Genomic DNA, 19,601 nt, shown 5'->3' on the forward strand with positions numbered 1-19,601 from the left:
TCTTTACAAGCTCGAGCTGATCACACAGGGGCGTGTTTTACAGGTGCTGCTTAATATGTGGCAAGAATTACGGAACTTCGGAATGATACCTCAGCAAAGCAAATATGACAGTCAGATGTTTGCGTTTCATTTTCCATGCTCACTTGAAGCCAAAGTAATTGGGCCAATTTGCAGCATATGCACGGCACGCTAATGTGGACTTTCTGCCAATGCAGGATTGTGAAACAGCAGGCCTGCAGACATTTTGAATTTAATCTCTCTTTTAAAGCCGCAGTATTTCATGATTATCTGTAATTTTGCACCGGAGAACAATCCCTGAGTGTGTGTTTGGGGTATTTTCGCGGCGGTGCAGCCATCTGTGCCCTGTATGCTACAAAACGTAAATTAAATGTAAACTAAGTGGATTGGTTTCTAATTTTCACATCCTCCGATTGATCAGATTCTTCTGGTTTCCAATCTTGCACAGCTTCAACACATTTCAAATATTCTAGAACTTAGAGTGGGGCAAAATGACACGCGTTGCTACAATACAGAATAAATGTTTAAATATATCCAGATGCACTGGGAGGTGACGCATTTTTTTAACACGCTATTTCTACACACCCCAACGTGTGTGTGTTTAAGTGATGTTAAATTCACACCTGTTGTCAAACATTGTAGTTTATTTCCACAAGTGTGTGAGGACTGGTTACAGGTGCTAGGGCTCGGTTGGCTTCCAGGTCTTCTTTGTGTTTCTGTTGTAGTGTTTCTGTGGTGGGTTGTTCACACGCCGCGTCTTGCAGGGTTTAGCGATTTTGTGAATAATCTCAGTTTTAAAAACAAATAAACACAATTATGGACCAGTGAACTGCCAATTCCATTTCCTGTTATGAAGAGATAAGCCTGAAAACACAAGTATAACAATGCAGCACATTAGCAACTACATTGGACGCCTCACAGGGCAATTGCATATTAATGGAGGATTTGTTTTTCGATTGTTTCCTTTTTCATTCATGGATTTCCCCTTAAAAATCTAAGTATTATTATTATTACTACTATTCTAACTGGTGTTTTTTCACAGCCTTCTTCATTTATCATTTTCCACACTTTAAAAGTTGGGACACAGATTACTTTGGTAATTAAATGACGTGGGTGCGACCACTAGAGGATACTTATAGTTCTTTGCAATTTAATCCGGCTGTTAAAGAGCAGGAATCACATTGATCCCTGTATTAAGAGAGAAGATGAGGTATCTACGCACACCATGATGTTATATCCTGCAAACGGGAAAAACGACAGCAAAAACCTTTTTAAAGTGGTCAATCCATATTTTACTCAAAATGTAGAAGATTAAACCAGTAAAATGTATCAATACAATAATGAATTTGATAGCTTACTTTTTTTTTATGTGTGCGCTTTTAATTGTGTTTTTTATTGGCCGCAGACGGATTTTATATCTCAATTTTGTGGTCCCCCCCGGTGTGTTCGGCTCAGGAGGCTTCCACTTATTCTTGTAAATTAATCCACGGTAGCCCCTCGGTGGGTTTCAAGGAATTGTCATAAAACGGATTGATAATGGTCCGCCTCCCGACTATAAAAGCAAAGGTCTGTACATGATCTGAAATACGTGAAATATTAATACGTAGTAGCACTGCGCCGTGAGCACATGCTGTGGTGTCGGTGTCATCGAGAATGGAGAGAGATTGCTAAACAGCTGTTGTGGGATAAAGGGATCTGGTGGATGTGAGTGTGTTGTTCTAATCAGGCAGAATTGTTGTTGTATTCTTTCCTAATATTAAAAAGTAAATGATGACGATACAATAACCGCTCAAACAATCTGGTCCAACAGTATTCCTTATGATCAAGACTGTGGTTTGGCCTGCAAGGATACACAATCTTGGGCAACCAATTAGAGATGCCAGCCCTTGAGAGAAACGCCGTTTAAAATGTGTACGACAGCGCGCTGAAATGAACTGGGATCCTATTGATTCGTGATACTGTATTCCTCTGGCATCTGACAAGTGAGGTAAACCTATTAAACTGTCATAATCCCGGGCTTAGGTTTGCTTAGCAGCCCTGCGAATGAAACCTAACTGGCTTATGCTGCGCTCTGCACATCTGAGGGGGGTACTGACTGAGAAACATGTCATCCCTTTAGTTGGTTTTGCAGGTGCTTTTATTTTGAAGTGTTATTATATTGAATGTGCCTCAATACTAGGAGGGTTCTCGTCATATTTTATTCAACCCCTACCCTTAATGTGTGTGACGTCTGAGCAATCTTGCCCCGGCGTCTGACATACCAGTAGGGAACAGTTAAGGAAAAGAGAGGGGTTTGGCTTTGAGATCTCGGACAGGGGACCAGGCGAGGCTCATTTATATTCCTCTGGTGCGATGGCACTTTCTTAGCAGGGACTATTGAATCCTTGGCATTTATACACCAGCTCTGATGTGATAACAGAACAAAAGGAGTCTCGCTGCTGATTGAAGTCAAGTAGCAGGGCCATTGCGGAGACGCGCGCCGAGATCTCTGATGAATGCCATTACTGCCGCCGGCCTGGCTAACAACTGTGATTACACTGCCCTCTCCTCAGAGGAGGCTGCGAGAGACCCGCGCGGGGCCGAGCGCTCCGGCTAACGAATAACTGAATCACAACTGCTTTGGGCGGCCCGCCATTTAAATAATCCATATTAGGTAGAGCATGAAATTAGAAAGTACTTAAATGTAATTCTGTTACATTGGAGTAGGAATTTGAATCTCCTCTGGCCGTGGAATTTAGCGTTTCCCAAATTGTTTGGTTGGAGAAAGCCCCTACCAGCTGCTCAGAGGGGATAACGGGGCTCGTTCCTCCTCTTCGTCGAGACTCTTGTTGCTCTAGCTGTTGGTTGCCGAGCAGACACTGAATGTGCAGCTCCCGGTGATAAGCGCTTGCCATGCAATGTGTTTTAATTGTAAATAGGTCACACTATGTGGTGTTAATCCTTCAGTAAACATGTAAAACATCTGGTTTGGTTGCGCAGTTTATTACAAACCAAAAATCAGTACGTTTTGGATGGGGTGCGGAGGATGAATGGTCATGTTCATCCTTGTTAATACAGAATAGTTTGCTATTTGAGCAGTTATTATCGAACATATCTTCCAGATGTATTTAAAAAAACACACATGCAATTGTATCTGCTGAAATATGAATATTATACGCTCAACCAAACCCAAAAGCCACTTAGCCTTTATCGAGCTCACAGGCCATCTACTGGTTAGCAAGCAAAGCGCTTTTGTGTTACCCTGTTGTTAATAAGTAATGCACGGTTCAGTATAGTTTGCACAGAAAATCGCCCTTCGTATTTGTTTTTGCCATTGGATTACTGTTAACACTGTAACCCAAATTGTCGGGTGCCCTGCTCTGAGGTCATCACTGTGGTCGGGAACATTAATATTTTATCACTCTTGTATTGGGAATATACTGTAATACTCTAATACAACAAGCCACTTGTGTCTCTATAGTGTATTTTGAAATGATTCGAATAAAAAAAAAAAAATCTCCCTATAGTACTCACAGGCAAACCTGCTGTCAATGTGGTCCTCTGCATGTCCTGGAGGCTCAACATAAAGCTTGTGGGTTTCCCAGGAGGTATTTGCAGAATTACATTTTCGTTCTTTATTGGTAATTACAATACAACAGCATATACGGTAGATCAAAGTGAAAAACATAAATGGAAAAAGGTCTCTTCAGAGAGTTTCTTATCGGGCTGCTGCTCTCTCAAGTATGGTGGTTATCACCGTGTTTGACTAACGTCAGCGCTTTCCTGTTGTCAGATTATACGTATAGAGCAAAAAAAAATGGTACAGGATATATATTATATATGCCTTATTGTAGTTACTTATAATATGCTAATAATAAGGGCATCATCAAAGGAATACGACCTGCAAAATATATATTATGTACTTTCCCAACATTTAATCTTAAATCACAGTGAATCAGTGACGCTCTACAAAATATTATATCAGAAATGGATGTGAATAACAGAAATAGCAGGTGTCTGGAATTACAGGCCACAATGTCTGCTTATTACAATCCCAGCACAGCCGTGCGATAAACATGCTGTATCTGGAAACAGCCTCAGAAATATTGAAAGGCAACAGTGGGAGGATATATTTAAAAATATATTAACCTCTGTGGCTTGCACTGCTTCTTAAAATGGGTTATGATTGTGTTGTTTTATTGCAGTGTTTTGTTGTGCCTGTCATTTCTGTGTTCCTTGTGATTAAAAGAATATAGCATTAAAAAAAACACCATAAATACTGTATTGAAGTGTTTTTGTCTGCCCATCACGAAGAACAGATTGTTGTTCATATCCACTGTAACTATAACTTGGGAGTAATACTGCTTTGCTTTCGCTCACACACAGTCAATTTATCTTAGTGGAGTAAATATCTATTTCCATAATAACAGTTGATGTTTTTTCAAAATTATAATGAGTCATTCCTCCAAAAAGTCGCTTGCTTATCCCAGGTATTTGGCAAGCATTAAGAAGACATTCAATGTGATCAAAACCTGTCTACGTTCTCCCCAAGCAATAAATACAAACATTAGCTACAGACCCAGCAGAACTTATATTCCGCTAATGTTTCGGAACACTCAAGAACATAAGAAAGTGTCCAACCGAGAGGAGGCCATTCGCCCCATCGTGCTCGTTTGGTGTCCATTAATAACTAAGTGATCCAAGGATCCTATCCAGTCTGTTTTTAAATGTTCCCAAATTGTCTCTTCAGCTACATCACTGGGGAGTTTGTTCAGATTGTGACGACTCTCTGTGTGAAGAAGCGTCTCCTGTTATCCCAAAGTCTGTCAGATTTTAAAACTGTTTCCTTCAAGTTATCAATGATATCCTATATAGTTGTTCAATTCTGTGAAGTTATGCTGTTAATGGTTACATAACTAGATATTTTTGTAATAATTTTGTATACTTTCTCATTGCCTATGCAGTGCAGGAGACTGTCTAGTGGGTTTGTCCTTTCAGATCTGCACATTTGATTTATTAGGTGCTCCAAACAAACAAAAACTCTGAACTCAACAAACCTGCAATCGTGTAAAATATGCAGACGCGGGCAATGCGTGCGTGTCAGGATTCGGCAGCTCTGACAGTTTTAACAGAATGCTCTCTGTCTGCTGCCACTGGCTTTCCCTCATATCTGTGAGGCAGAGGAGTTAATAAAGTAATAAAGCACAGTTGTTAAGTGTCACTGTTTGATACCTTTGAGGCGATGAGCTGCTCAGTCCTCCTGATTAAGGTCAGAAGGTTAGACCAATAGGCAATCATAACCCCCCAACATAATTCAGACAAGTCTTTCACCTGACTAGGCTTACCACTTGTATCGCTCTTTCATCTATCAAAGCGGAGGGCTGTGGGGCTTATCGGACGGCCTGATTGATATCAGATTGAAACGGCGCGCTGCTTCCAGATAGGGCTGGCTATCTGCCTGTGGGCTTATTTTCCCTTTCTCTGAGGTGACTAAAGCTATTCACAAGTAGGAACGTTAACTAGATCGAGCAGCTTATTTTGTAGCTCTCTCCGTTCGCTCCGCGGGGTTTGGGATAATCTTAGTCTCTCCTTTTTAACACCCCAATTTTATGAAACCAATTTCTTCTGGTAATGGTAATCTTGAAAAGGTGTCAATCGGTAATGTTAAGAAGATAAAAGTATCTGTATGAACTAACAAGATCTACAATGCTACACTTCTGTGCATCAAGTGAATCAATTTTCACATTCACGACTTAACTCTTCCCTGGGATACGAATGGCGATCTAATACACTATAAAGCACACGTGGATTTGTGTAAAAAGGGAAAACAAACACAAGAAATCGTGCTGTAATGAAGAGTCAGATATCAGTTTTCGTTGACCCCGATTATGATGATGTAATTAATAGTCATGACAGCTTTCTCCGTAAGCACAGACTTTCCTAGAAAAGTACATCCCAAGTTTGTTTATTTGGCTAAAAGCTCTGTACTTTGTGACTTTTGCGATTCAACGTGGGTTACTTTGACTCTACTTGCATGATCTCTTCTTTGTGTTTTTGTTTTTGTTTTGTGTTTTTCTATTTCTTTTAGCAGTTGGGGTGACCCCTCATAACTGTGTCCACTGGCATTAAATAACACAACCCCAAAACTGACCTGTTTTTTATTGTATTATTCTCTCGAGCATCTCCTTTGGCCGTTTTGTAGGGGAAGTGCTTAATTGAAACAGACTGCCTTCTCTTTCTGTTTCTACATTTTACATAATACTCCCTCACTACTGGTCTTGGGCTGCTATGAGCATCTATCCAGCTGGTAAAGTTTTTGTGTTTGTTTTGGTCTTCGTAAGTGAATAAACCGAATAAATACATAATAATGAAGTAATACTTTTCAGTTGTGCATCAGTCTTTTGAAACAGTAGGATGTTCAGATCTCTTGTACTCAAATGACCCCGGTATTATTACATATAAACAGAACGTGTTTTAAAGGGTCTTTTTCTTTACAGTTTCGAGGTATTATTTTAAATATCAAATCTATACGTCAGGGGGAAGAGTGTAAAATACATATTACCACCATTTATACTACAGAACAGGAATGTTTGTGTTTTTTTGTTCGTGGTTTGTTCTTTCAACGATCTATCCACAATTTTGTGGCTTGACTGTTACAGCTTACTTAACTTGGACTATAAATAGCTGCAATAGAAATTCTCTTCGGTTTTTTTCTCCTTCTATTTGTGGCCCTGGACTTTTTAAACCACCCTCATATATATATATATATATGTAGCACGTGCCAGAATTTATTTTCCCTGCATTGTTATGTCCCATGTATCTAAATTTCGTGTTTTTGAAATTCTGAATAAAAACTCTCACTGCCAGGTGCAACAAATGGCAAATCCTCTTGGGTGTATTTGTTACTGATAGATTCACACCAAGGAGTCGCTTGCAGTCACTACTTAGGTAGCCTTTTGTAAAAACTTTTCCAAAGCTCATATACAAAACATTTAGTTTAGAAACCATGTTTACACTCTATATTCACGGCTGTAGTTCATTGCTATCCATTGAAATCTAACGGTTTCCTGTGTGGCAACCAGGTGAGCTTTCATCTCAACTTTGTCTGCTCTACCTTCCATATTAATGCGTTTAACTGGGTCTGCCGGTACTGCGGTGTGTCAGCACGGCCTGCCTGACACTTCAAGTCACAGAGTATGGACATCCTGTGACTTCTGCTGTGTATCAAACACGAAAGTCAATTACGTGTCAATCACAGTGTGTGCTCCATCTGGTGGTTGGTGTGTGTCCATCATTATATATTGGCAAATCCAGCCATTCTTTGTCCACAGACGTCAGAGAGCACCATCGCTGTCAGCAGGAGGACGAGAGCTTTCCAGTCTGGAGACGCTTGAGTCCTACGATACTATTGCAGTAGTTGCAATACAAAATGCTCTTGAAGGGGCGCCTATAGTAGTACATTCTCTGGCCTTTAATCGTGCTTTGTGTGCCTGTGCATGCACATGTGCAGTTGTGTTAGATTTGTGTGGGTAATGCATACATACTGGAGTCATAAAGCGTGCAGGTGAGTGATTTAGCACCGGGAGCTGGCTTTGCGCTCAGGTCAGGTTTATCCCCACTCTGTTAAATAAACATCGCTTTAGCCCGTATGCTGAGATTAAAAGACAAAGCGATAATGATATAATAGCCATTCATTTTCATGTGAAGGACTCTTCTCCGAGGCAGAACAAGTGCTTCTAAATTCCCAAATGCCTTTTTTTTTCTTCATATAAATGAACGTTTGAAATGCCACAGCAAGACAATCAGAGCATGTGGCCAAATGAATATAATAGTGGTTTTGTTCTTTTTCCTCGCGAGTTGACAGTTTCACCCCTGAAACCCATTCCGTACCTCTGCCTGAGATAAAAATAAAAAGAGCGCAATGTAAATGAGGCTTGTTTCCAGCCTGCACTGAGAGAGGACCAGCACTTTTCCTTATTGTACCCATTAATTAAGTTCCCATCACCCAGTTCCTCTGGGGAAGAGCGGGAGAAATAATTAAAATGATACATGAGGTAGGCAGTTTAGCGATTCAAAAGGGTGAGACGTAGAATTAGTTTAATACATAATCAGACACATTGCTCTGTATTCATATGCATAGTTTACGAAGAAAGAAAATTAACTACTGTTTCTGGTGTTATGGAGTGAAACATCTCACCACGCCGTCTGGAGGAGTTCTCTCTGTTTAGTGTGCATCTCCTCTGGAGGGTTCTTCCCGGGCCTTGACGCTCAGTGTACCCATTGTTTAATACGCGGTACATTCTGTGCAAAGGCCTCGAAGGGCCAGGATTGTGCGTTTGTCTTGCGGGTCTGTTTGAAGAAGGTCATGCCTAGCTGGCGCAGTAGAGAGTGCAGTGGATGAAACGGGTGTGTTTTGGGTAAAGTGTGTGTGTGTTTGACCTTCATTCTGGGAGAGACGGGTAGGCGAGGAAATAAGGACATATGTGTGAGTCTGTCTCTCTCTCTCTCTCTGTCTTCTGAGCAGAGTTTGGATTGTGCGATCAGAAGACTGCTTAGATGTGATGAAACCAGTCTACCACAGTGTATTTCAGGAAACCGTCCAAATACTTATTTGGTTTTCCCTTTTTTATATATATACGTTGTTTATTGTATAGCTTTTATTATGTGAGTATCCTAAAATAATTAGTATACAGATTAAGAGCTAGTGCGTCATCCTCAAGTGACCCTTGAGATCTGGAAGTCTGGAGTCACCACGAGTCACATTCGCTCCGCTGTTGCCATATTCACTGTGTGTTTCACGTCGTTTGTGTAATGGAAGATTTCACATTTCTACCTGGCCTTTTGTCCCCGGTTATAAATGATGAGCTCTGGCTTCCTCTTCAGCTCTTATAGCTCTGCTCTCATTTAAACACTTTGCAAAGACAGAACCCACAACACAGGTTTGTAAACTGACCCGACTTCCCCCCGAAATCAATACAGTTTTCTCTAGGCTGAATCAACAAACTCCGAGTCTAGTTTAAAGAACAATATTTATGAAACTAAATTAATCATCAGGTAACATAGTTTCAAATAAATTATTTACAGCTCCATTTTCAGTGGACTCCGGTCACGACTGCATCTTGGGTCAAGAAGTTTGGCATTTATATCGTCTCCTCGTTGGGTTTAACCAAGCAGGGATGTGGCCAATCAATGACTACCAGGGTTGTGTTTTATGTTCTTTGGCAGCATTTGAACATTAAAAGCAGGCCTTTTTTTATCCTCTCCATATCCATTCGCATATAAATATCCCAGTCTTTAATCTCACCAGCAGTTTGTACGCTACGGGCACAGTTTATATGCCAGTGTTTTTTTTATATTCTGCTTTTAACCAGCCTTATGGTACATGAAAGCGCATACACAGTAACTAATGACTCATGTTGATCAGATCTGAACACAGTGATGGAACGCTATAATTTTAAGCAACAGAATTTTAATTAAGATTCGAAAATTGTTTGTTGATGATTAGAAAAATTTAAATTGGAAAAAGGAATTGGTAGCGTTTATAATTATCTTGAAAATCCTCACTCCGGTTCTAGGTCTTACAGCTCGTACAGCAATGTACCCGAGTCGTTTCTCCCCTGTGAAATTATTATTCATGACATTCTTAGTCTTATTTTTCTTTAGATGACCTCAGCTGCATAATTCATAGACCATCTCACACCAGCTTTTCTGCTGGAATATTATATACATATGCAGATTACGGAGAATAATTTCAGAGTTGAAATAAGGTTCTGCTATCTGCTTACGTTTGCTAGAATACAAGGATTAACACTTGCCGTTTAACATAGGCTTGACTTTGGAAGCGGTGTCTTCAAATTGTTACTCTCGGATTACTTTTTTTTTATAGCGTCTGATAGCGAAACATCTTGTACTTGCAGGTCTTCTTTCCTTTGCAGTGTGTTTGATTTGAACAGGGTGGCTAGGAACTTGCAGTCAGTGCATTTACAATAAAAATTTAAATATGGCGTTCTCTGCCAGGAATAAAGCCGTTGTAGCGCTTCTCTCTCTCTCTCTCCTTTTTGTTTTCTAACTGTCTGATGTGCTCTCTTCTCCACAGGCGGAGCCAGAGGGGTTTTCTCACTTCCATTTGTACGTCTGTGCCGCCTTTCTAGTCCAGTGGAGGAAAGAGATCTTAGAAGAGAAGGATTTTCAAGTAAGTACCTCGTTTTGTCCCACAGCTACAGTGCAGCCTGCTGTATTGTACCAGGCAATGTGGGCCGCATGTTTGTTCTTCTCTTTAAAAACATATTATTTAGTTTCATCCCTGTAAGAACATAAAGTGTCCAATCGAGAGGAAGCCATTCGCCCCATCGTGCTCCTTTGGTGTCCATTAATAACTAAGTGATCCAAGGATCCTATCCAGTCTGTTTTTGAATGTTCCCAAATTGTCTCTTCAGCCACATCGCTGGGGAGTTTGTTCAGATTGTGACGCCTCTCTGTGTGAAGAAGTGTCTCCTGTTTTCTGTCTTGAATGCCTTGAAGACCAATTTCCATTTCTGTCCCCGGGTGCGTGTGTCCCTGCTGATCTGGAAAAGCTCTTCTGGTTTGATGTGGTCGATGCCCTTCATGGTTTTTAAGACTTGGATCAAGTCCCCACGTAGTCTCCTCTGTTCCAGGGTGAAAAGGTTCAGTTCCTCAGTCTCTCAGTAGGACTTTCCCTTCAGACCTGGAATAAGTCTGGTTGCTCTCCTCTGAACTGCCTCTAGAGCAGCGATATCTTTCTTGATGTGTGGAGCCCAGAACTGTACACACTATTCCAGATCTTTTCATTACTTCCCTTCAAGCATCCTCTCAGTTATAATAAAAAGCCTCTGTACGCAACCACCGTCTTCAATAGCATCTTCCCATTTGGCGTCCGGGTGCAAGCCATTATTAATTCACAGAGGCAGTTCTGTGTGTGCAATATCAGCCCCTGACCTCTGTGGCCCTTGCCATCGCCCGCGCCCTTCATTGTCACCGGCCCTACCTTGCAGAATTATGAGACGCTACCCAGGATTTCTCGCAGATTCTTGACAAAGTTGCCAGATTGAATTTAAATTGCTACCCAGCGTTAAATAAATACAGAATCATTGGAGTGTTAAGGTTGTTTTATAAGTTCCTTGGCTCCCTCTGAATACCTTTTTACTTGATTTATTGTGTTTACAGTAGCCATGGATTTCATATTATCCCCAGCACCACTGCAGTGGAGCCAATTTTTGCATTCATATTCTGGTTGACATATCAGGGTAAATTGTGTCTCTTGTGCGGCTCGTGGAGATTTGTTTATTCACCGCCTTATTCCGGGGGTTTGAAAGGGTGCAGATCTCAATCTAAGTGAGGCTAATGCTCTGATCTTATTATTTAAGTACCAGTGTGTGACGAATACATAATATTAACGTTTCTATGTTGGATTGACGATATACTGCTAATTAAATAGATGCTCCTTCGGAACTTGGAAGTTGTCGATGCTTTTGTCCTTGTTTATCCATCGTATCCGCTATTGCAATTTCTATTTTGCTTTTTAATTGAACACGAGAATCATTTTAGCTTCCTTAAACTGTTTATTTCTTAGTCTGCACAGTGAATACAAGGGGAGTATCATTTTATTCTAAGACGAAATTGTGTTTTTGCTTTCTGTCACTTGTCATGATGTATTTATGAAATGGAAATAGTGCTGATTGGCTAATTGCATAAATCCATAGCAGTGTAGCAGCACTATATCTGATACAGTCATTTAAATATATCATCATCACCAGCCTGTATCGATCCACAACTTGATGAAGGCCACTCTGAGACTTGCTCTGATATACGGCATCTCTTTTCCAGGTCACAAACTTTTTTTTTTTATACGGTGGTCTCATCGTCTTTCTCCATTTCTTGGGATCCATTCTATATCTTCTTTTGTCCATCTTTGGTTTGTTCTTCTCGCAGTGTCCGGCCCAGTGCCATTTTAACATTTTCACTCTGTCAATGGTGTATGCCATATACTTTACTTTGTTTTATTCCTAACTGATCAGCTGCCATTTTAGACCAGAGATAACAGGAAGCATTAATAAATGTAAATTAATGGTGTAAATATGTGACTTGGTGTTGAGCGATGGAGAGGAGTCTGCTTAATTGGTGTTTAAAGGAAGTAGTTATTTCTGGAGGTCAAAAACAAATGGTGTAAATAATTAGTGTGCTCTAATTATGTCAGAATACGGTTGTTTTTTTAATTACATATTGTAGCTAAGCTATGGAATAAAACCAGATGTTGTCATTGCATCATTTAGCATGTTGTGTAGCAATTGGGCTTCAGTTTTGCCAGGCCTTGCTTGAAATTAATGTGATGGATGTAATGTAATATGGGCTTGTTATTGTAGCATTCTCCATATGCTGTTGTCTCTGATTTCTGGTAATTTGTATTGGAAGGATTAGATTGTGGTTTTATGCATCTTTAATGCGGCTGTTTAAAGTGCGTTACTTTAATTTAAAGTGCAGGATGTTTCCCTCAGTGGCATTTTTTTTATCTTGGTCTTTGTGTGTAGGTGGCTGTTACAGGCATGTAACTGATATTCATAATATAAATTGTGTTAATACAATTCCTTAAATTAGGACCTGAATAAATAGGGTTGATGAATTAATGTGTATAGAACATAGCAAAAGGATTCAACAACGAATGAATCTGTTAAAGATGGTGTATTCAAGATTATAGTGCTGTCGATGTATTTAGGTACTGAGTTTTGTTTATAGAGTTTTTGTGATGAGCAAGTGGTTGTCAAATACACCATTTTGTGCCTTTTTTCATGACCATATTACATCAATTTCAGTGACCTTTTTAACTTTCAGTAGCTCTTCTGTTTTGCAAGTGAAATGCTCGTGCAATGCTGAAAACTGTTTAGATTTGCAGTGCAAGTGTTAGTAGGACTTCTAACTCTGGGCATTTGTCACATTGAGTTAGAGGAGCATCTTTAAATAGTATGTACTATTCTTAAATATACTACAGCCATAATAATAATGATTAATTGTTATACATTAAAAGGTATGCTACACAATTGAATGTTCTGCTCTGGGTATGAACAGGTAGGAACCTTGTGTGCAGCTAATAAAAACATCTGGAAACAGAGGGATCTTTCAGGGGTGACAAATTGAACTGCACTAGGGTCCAGTTTATTGATAAATTCCTTAAATGCCTTCGGTTGCTGTGCTGTTACCCTCGATATGCCAACTGGATCATACCTACAGGATCCCAGGAGGGTCCTAGACAGCCCCGCATCCCCTGTTCTAGTTTTCACTGTTTTTCATCCTGTCACTTCCTCACCCCCCCCCCCCCCCGTCACCTTAAAAATACTCCGCTCTGTGGAGGCTCTCAGGACATCAGTCACGATCGGCCGGGTCATTGCGACAGTCTCACCATCTCTCATTCGTCCGTTCGAGGTGCACTTCTCATTGGTTCTGACTTTAAAAGCTGATAAAGTTGTTTTGGACCGAGGGGGTTGCGTTCTTAAAAGGGCGACGACAGCCCTATCTGGGATGCCAGCTGATCAATAACAATGACGGCTTGGACCCTCTCGTTCTGTAGCGTTCACGTGAGACACAGTGAGCTTGTTTATTAGCATTATCATGAAGGAGGCGTCCACAAGGAGACTTTAATGACAATAAGCCGTTTGTTGACACCAGCAATGCGTTGTTTTATTTATGTTACATCTGTATTAAGGACGATAATGCGGGCGAACTTCCAGAATGAATTTGTGACATACAGATGTGGAGATAGATCAATTCCTGTCCAAGTCCCCAGCCTCCTCCGGTGATTTAGTAGAGAGCTAATGCAGTCAGTGATGTCGGGGGGGCCAACACCTGACTGGGTCTGAAGGGTCTCAGATAGACTTATTAAAGTGGACTGAGCCTGTTATCCGTGCTGTGTATCGGATAATAAGTAATTGGGTTGGTGTTGTGTATGCAATGATACAAAAACCTAAAAAGGTCACATACTTCAGAGGAAATTAGCATGCTCCTCTGCACACTTAACTAGTATGTATTTAATTAATACTCTCGATTTAGTATTTGGAGTTCAAGTAACACTTGTTTATTTGTGATTTTATTTCCCCCACAGCTTCAAATTATGAACTTGTATTTCTGGATACTGTTGACTATGACCTTCCAGTGTCGTAGTCTTGAAAATGAATTCTGTGCTTGGCAGACACTAATAAGTTTGACCCAATTAAAGTTAATTTGGAAACGTCAGCAAAAAGAGAGACAAAGGTATTATTACTTCCTGACCAAATGGGAGAAACCCCTTAAAAAATGCAGATTGAAAGAGAATGAAGCTGATTATTTAGACTGACAAATCCTGTTTCTGCTATATCTGTTAAATTAAAAACTCCCTTTTGAAAAACACTTCCATAGGGATACTTTTCTTTCCATTGACCGGTAATGTTCTGCAAGTGTAGGCTGGGAATACACCAATAAGATAAACACACAGGCCGTGATTACAAATATGCGTTAACGAGACATTTTAACACTGCCTTAAATTGTATTTGATTCTCCAAGATTATCAAGGGGTGAGAATACTTATTTTCAAAGTCAATATAAGTCTTTGGCTTATTGATATTCAATCATAGAGCCATGTCTTGGCCCGTTGAAAAGCTTTCTCTTGTTTTAATGTAGTTTCAGCAAATCACAAACAATCTGACTCCCTCAGCATCGTTATTAGTGTGGCTGTCCTGCGATCATGTGTCCCTTCGTGCATTGCTTCACATCCAGTGATTTATCGTGAAGCACTTTTAAGATGAATGTAGGGAAATGTCAGAATCCGTTGGCATTTAAATCAGTATTTGGTCAATACACTTATCTGGGAGCGGGAAAAAGTGTTTATTATGTGATGTCAGTTAACATGTCAGTTAACATGTTTGCCAGATCTCTTCAGTGTGAAGGGCGGGGGGGATGTTGGTACTCACGCCCTGTGATTGGACGGGGTGATGGAGAAATTTGGCATTTCTAGCAGATATTATCCAAATGTTAGAACTTAATTATGGGATATTTGTATATGAAGTACCCCTTCTAATTGCGTTGGAGTTCAGCACATCATTAAGTCAAGTGTAGTAGGTTTTAAACTCCGCTTTGTGTGGCAGATGATGACAAAAAGTAACTAGTGCACAGCTCTCATGCCTCCGTGCAATTCACCGGTGTTTCAAGAGAAAACGTGTTTTTGCAATGCAATGCAATCCATGTTCTTTAAATGACTGTTTTGCATATAAAAGCCCTGCTGTGCTGATCATCGTGGGTTCAGAAGGCCCAGATAACACAACGGTCTGTCAGCTTTGGGACGTAATGGACTATATCTGATCACTCAAATGGCTAAATCAGACTTTCAAAAGCATACAGTTGTTAATTACATCGACAACACTCCTTCAGCACCTGAGATGTTAACGCACTGTAATCAGAGTACACGTTGTGTGTGGTTTCAACCCTCGTGCTACACACTTCCTCCAGCACAACTGAAGGGTTTGATTTCTGACAGGTATTTTATTGTAAGTTATCTTCAGAGTGACTTTTAAGTGTTCAGCACAATTTGAAGGTGTTTGCTCTCAGACTAATTGCTTCCAATATCGGAGGCAGGCGTGAATGACTAATGCAATCACAGCGAGATCAATAACGCTAAACAAAGGTGGGCTGAGAGTGGCTTGCTTCATATTTAGTAAACTATAGTCAGCTTATGGACCAATCATATTTTAGTGGATTATTTATTTATTTTCCATTCACTTATAATAAAATACATTAGTTCCTCTTATCTTCCCCTTTTACATGCAAATGTAGCTGTACAACAAACACATTGCTTTGGTGCTTCTATGAAAGCACTTATTTTTCAGGCTTTGAAGCATATAATTAGTATAGGATGTATTGAGGGGAAAACGGATACATTTTAAATATATAGGTAAAGAAACAGAGCGTGCATCACATTTCTGAAATATAATTTGTAGAGCTCGTTTAAAATGTAATCCAGAACAATAAAAATAACTAACCCATGTATCCTCCATTGTCATTAATTAGTTAAGGACACTACACTGGCTCAGTGCATGTGTTTTAAGCTAGAGTATTAGCCACTTCATGTTTAGTTATTTAGTTAAAAGCTTATTTTACCCTTTTATTAAAAAATAATTCAAAGCTTTGTGCTGTTCTGTACTATTAAATACAAGGCATACCAACTGTAAACATGACTTAACATGACACTAATGACTTAACATCACCTCTATTGTACTGTAGATTCAGTGCAAACTGTAGTAGTTTGTGTCTAACATAACGCAAAGTTGCACATTTGAGGGAATGGCACAGGTATCAAAGGTATTAAATCTTTAGGCAGGGTAACTTCCAATGATATGGAAGAGAGTGTTTACTAATCGAACACTAATTAAATGTAAGACATATATGTGTATCCGGATAACAACACCTTTATCAGGGACATCTTAGAAAAGAAAAACATGAAGTCAGTGTTCGGTGTTTGAACAATCAGTAAATATGGCAGCGCTTTTGCAGGAGCTGATCGCCAATTGTTTTCCACTTTGGAACGAGTTATATTTAGACCCGGCCTGAATGTGCTGAATTCTGAAAATTGGAAAAGCTGTCTGCTTGTTGACAGTTATGAAGTAAAATGTAAGAATGCCCAGAACATCAATTTATTGACTTGTTCTCCCACTTTCCGTCACACAGATAAATCTATGACAGTATACTTAGACTAATTGACAGGTGCACACTGTATTCCCTGGTTAGAGAACTTGCCGATAAGATCACAACTCGCCACCTTCAACACCCTCTAAGAAGTTGTGAAACTGAGGAGCAAAAGTGGTTACTTTGTTATCAGTGAATCTGACTTAAATAATAAACTGTTCTTTTAAATGTAAGTATGTTTAAAAATTGTAAGCATGATCAGTAAACGTTTGAAGTCATGCATTAAGTATTACATAAGTCATAATGTGATTCCTTTAATCACCTCAATTAGTCTTTTTATTAATGCACATTGATGCACTGATTAAGTGGCAGCAACTATGGATATTTTAGTCACCTGAGGAAGAAAAGGACCATTTAAAACCAATATGAGCTGGTTTATTAGCATGCATCTCTTTATGAATTATACATCTTATTCAATGTTATTTGTTAATTTATTTACAAATTTACTATGATGTTTTGATTTTCTAGTAGGAACCTTTCATTTGTAAACAAGAAACTTATTGACAATTCTGGATTCATAACATCAGTGCTCATCATATTACGAAGATAACATAATAATAATGCAAGGCTGTTCGCTAGCAGCACATTAATTGTCACTTACAGTTTCATGAAAGAAAATGTCCCTTGCATTACATTTTCCTGTTAAATTTAAGTATCATCAGTAGGTTAACCCTGATTATCGTTGTTAAAACTTGGCCCTAGGAAGAAACACTTTTTTCAGCATCTACAGATTTGGTAACACCTGACAAATATCTTTCAGCCTTTCATGTTAAATGGGGAAATTGTTCTTCAGCTTTAATGTAAACTAATTGTATACTTTGCACATCTTTAAGACATTGTTTGAGTCCTTTAACACTACAGTGTTGTCAGTAAACCTCAGAGCATGTTATTGTATGCCTGGATCATATATCTAGAATTAACAGAGAGCAATCCAGTCACATTATTAAAATTCAGACTTCAAATGCATTAAAGATTTGACAGTGCTGTGTGATCAATGTTTACATCTGTTTCTTTTAACACATTTATTTATTAAATTACCTTTTATGCTTATCGTAATTAGTTTTTATGTTTCTAATTAGTCAAAGCACAATTCGATTTTTTTTTTAATTGTCAATTTAATTACTATCAATTAGGAGGCTACAGAGACATCTAGGGCACAGCAGTGGAATTACAACTGGAAGAGACAAGTTGCCCTAGTCATAATTTATAATGCATCGCCCTAATCATGCTTTGAAACATTTTGATGTCAATCTAGAATAAGTGAACAAAATGCAATTAAATCTACTACCAATAATGATATATAAGGTCAATCAACAGTTTCTGATGCTCAGATGTTGTAATTTTACTCTTAGCAGGCACATGGCATGAAAAAAATGTAATATTCATACTATTAAAATGTTAATTTAATAACCTTATGTCAATTAGACTTGTATAATGTTTTTATTCAAGGTGCATTATTTGACAAGAGAAAGCAAACTAGCTGAGAGATCAGCACAATCTGAACCAAATCTTCAGCAGGTTAGGAAAATGAACAATAATAGTTGATTAGGTTGATTTAAAATGTAATGAAGAGTCACACTTTCAGAACGAGAGCTTTTTGAACCATGACTTGAAAAGCCCGAATTTGGATACTTATCATTCCCTGAGCTTTTAAGGGCTCCCCGTCTGTCTAATTTGTGCTTTCCAAGGCTGGGGACTCGGCGACATATTCGCAAATTAAATGTGTGAAGCATAAAATCCGTAGTGATGCAGTAATTATCGGCAACATTTACTGTTTGGGTTTTAATTAAAATTTCATGAATATGCATTGCAAAACTTGATGTATAGCTTTTAATATTAATGCATTGGCTCCAGTTACTGGTATGTGTACATCTTCTTAATTTGTATTTTATTGCCAACAGCTGAATTTCTCACGCTTCTTGGCAGCGACGACAGAATTGGAGATTTCGGTTCCCACCGTGTCTTTTCTCTCAGTTTAGATTATTGAGATTTAAAATCTATGCAGGGATAATGTAATGACAAAGTAATGAGTTAAATGTTCATATGCAGACAAATGTTTTAGGTTGCATCTCAATTGCAATTCAATTAGTTACAGTTATGGGTTTCCATGTTTTATAAATCTGTTGCACTTTTTCTGTGTAGATTCATTTTACATATAAACTCTTTGACCATTTTGTTATTTTTAAATGAATGGGAATTGGTAGTGGCTTGTTAATGACATGAATGGATTAGAAAATAAAAACATTTTAGCCCAGAATTATATTTTTCCGTTTCTCCGTTGAAGTATAAAATGTTTTCTTCTTGTGGATTAGCTCAGCGTAATTGGTAAACAATTAGTAAAACTAGCAGCGATACCTCTTACCTCCTTCACCTAAAACTCTGCTGAAGGTCATAGCCTAGGGTATTTGTTGTTTTTGTGTTTTTAAAAGATCTCTCTGCTGTTTACTTTTGCCCTAAAACTGTACTTAAGTTACAAAGTAGCTCACAAAAGGCATCCTGGCCTTTTAATTTATTTATCTCTCTTTGGCATATATACAGAGTCACAGCCTGAAAACAGTCAAGTGCTTCCAAACTTGTAAAACTGCAGATATTAAAAAAACAAAAAAAAAACAGTTCATGCTTGTTAAATTCATTATTATGCTAAATTATAAACCAGCTCCTATCGGTTTTAAACGCTCCTTTTCTTCCTCAGGTGATTAAAACTCTGAAATTAAATGGATTCCACTTCTCTCTCTGAATTACTTATCAGCTGTCTTGAACACTTTCGCCCGTTTCATTTTCAGCATTCAAAAACATTGGTGTTTAATGTTCCCTGCATGATTGGATTTGCCCCAGGTCGTTATTAAATGGTTTTCTAAAGATTATTTGGATGAACTGGCGCC

At 38.9% G+C, this 19,601-nt stretch overlaps 1 protein-coding gene across 4 annotated transcripts in view; it reads left to right on the top strand.

Moving 5' to 3' along the window:
* The window catches only part of tbc1d22a (TBC1 domain family, member 22a), a 130,897-nt gene that overhangs the window by 97,506 nt on the left and 13,790 nt on the right, over positions 1–19,601 (top strand). For all 4 annotated transcript variants that reach the window (XM_066723862.1, XM_066723864.1, XM_066723863.1 and 1 more), the window contains one exon: positions 10,094–10,189. In XM_066723862.1, the coding sequence (XP_066579959.1) occupies positions 10,094–10,189 (96 nt within the window). The remainder of the gene's footprint in view (positions 1–10,093; positions 10,190–19,601) is intronic.

Source organism: Amia ocellicauda, chromosome 15, assembly GCF_036373705.1.
Source record: "Amia ocellicauda isolate fAmiCal2 chromosome 15, fAmiCal2.hap1, whole genome shotgun sequence".
Lineage (NCBI taxonomy): Eukaryota > Metazoa > Chordata > Actinopteri > Amiiformes > Amiidae > Amia > Amia ocellicauda.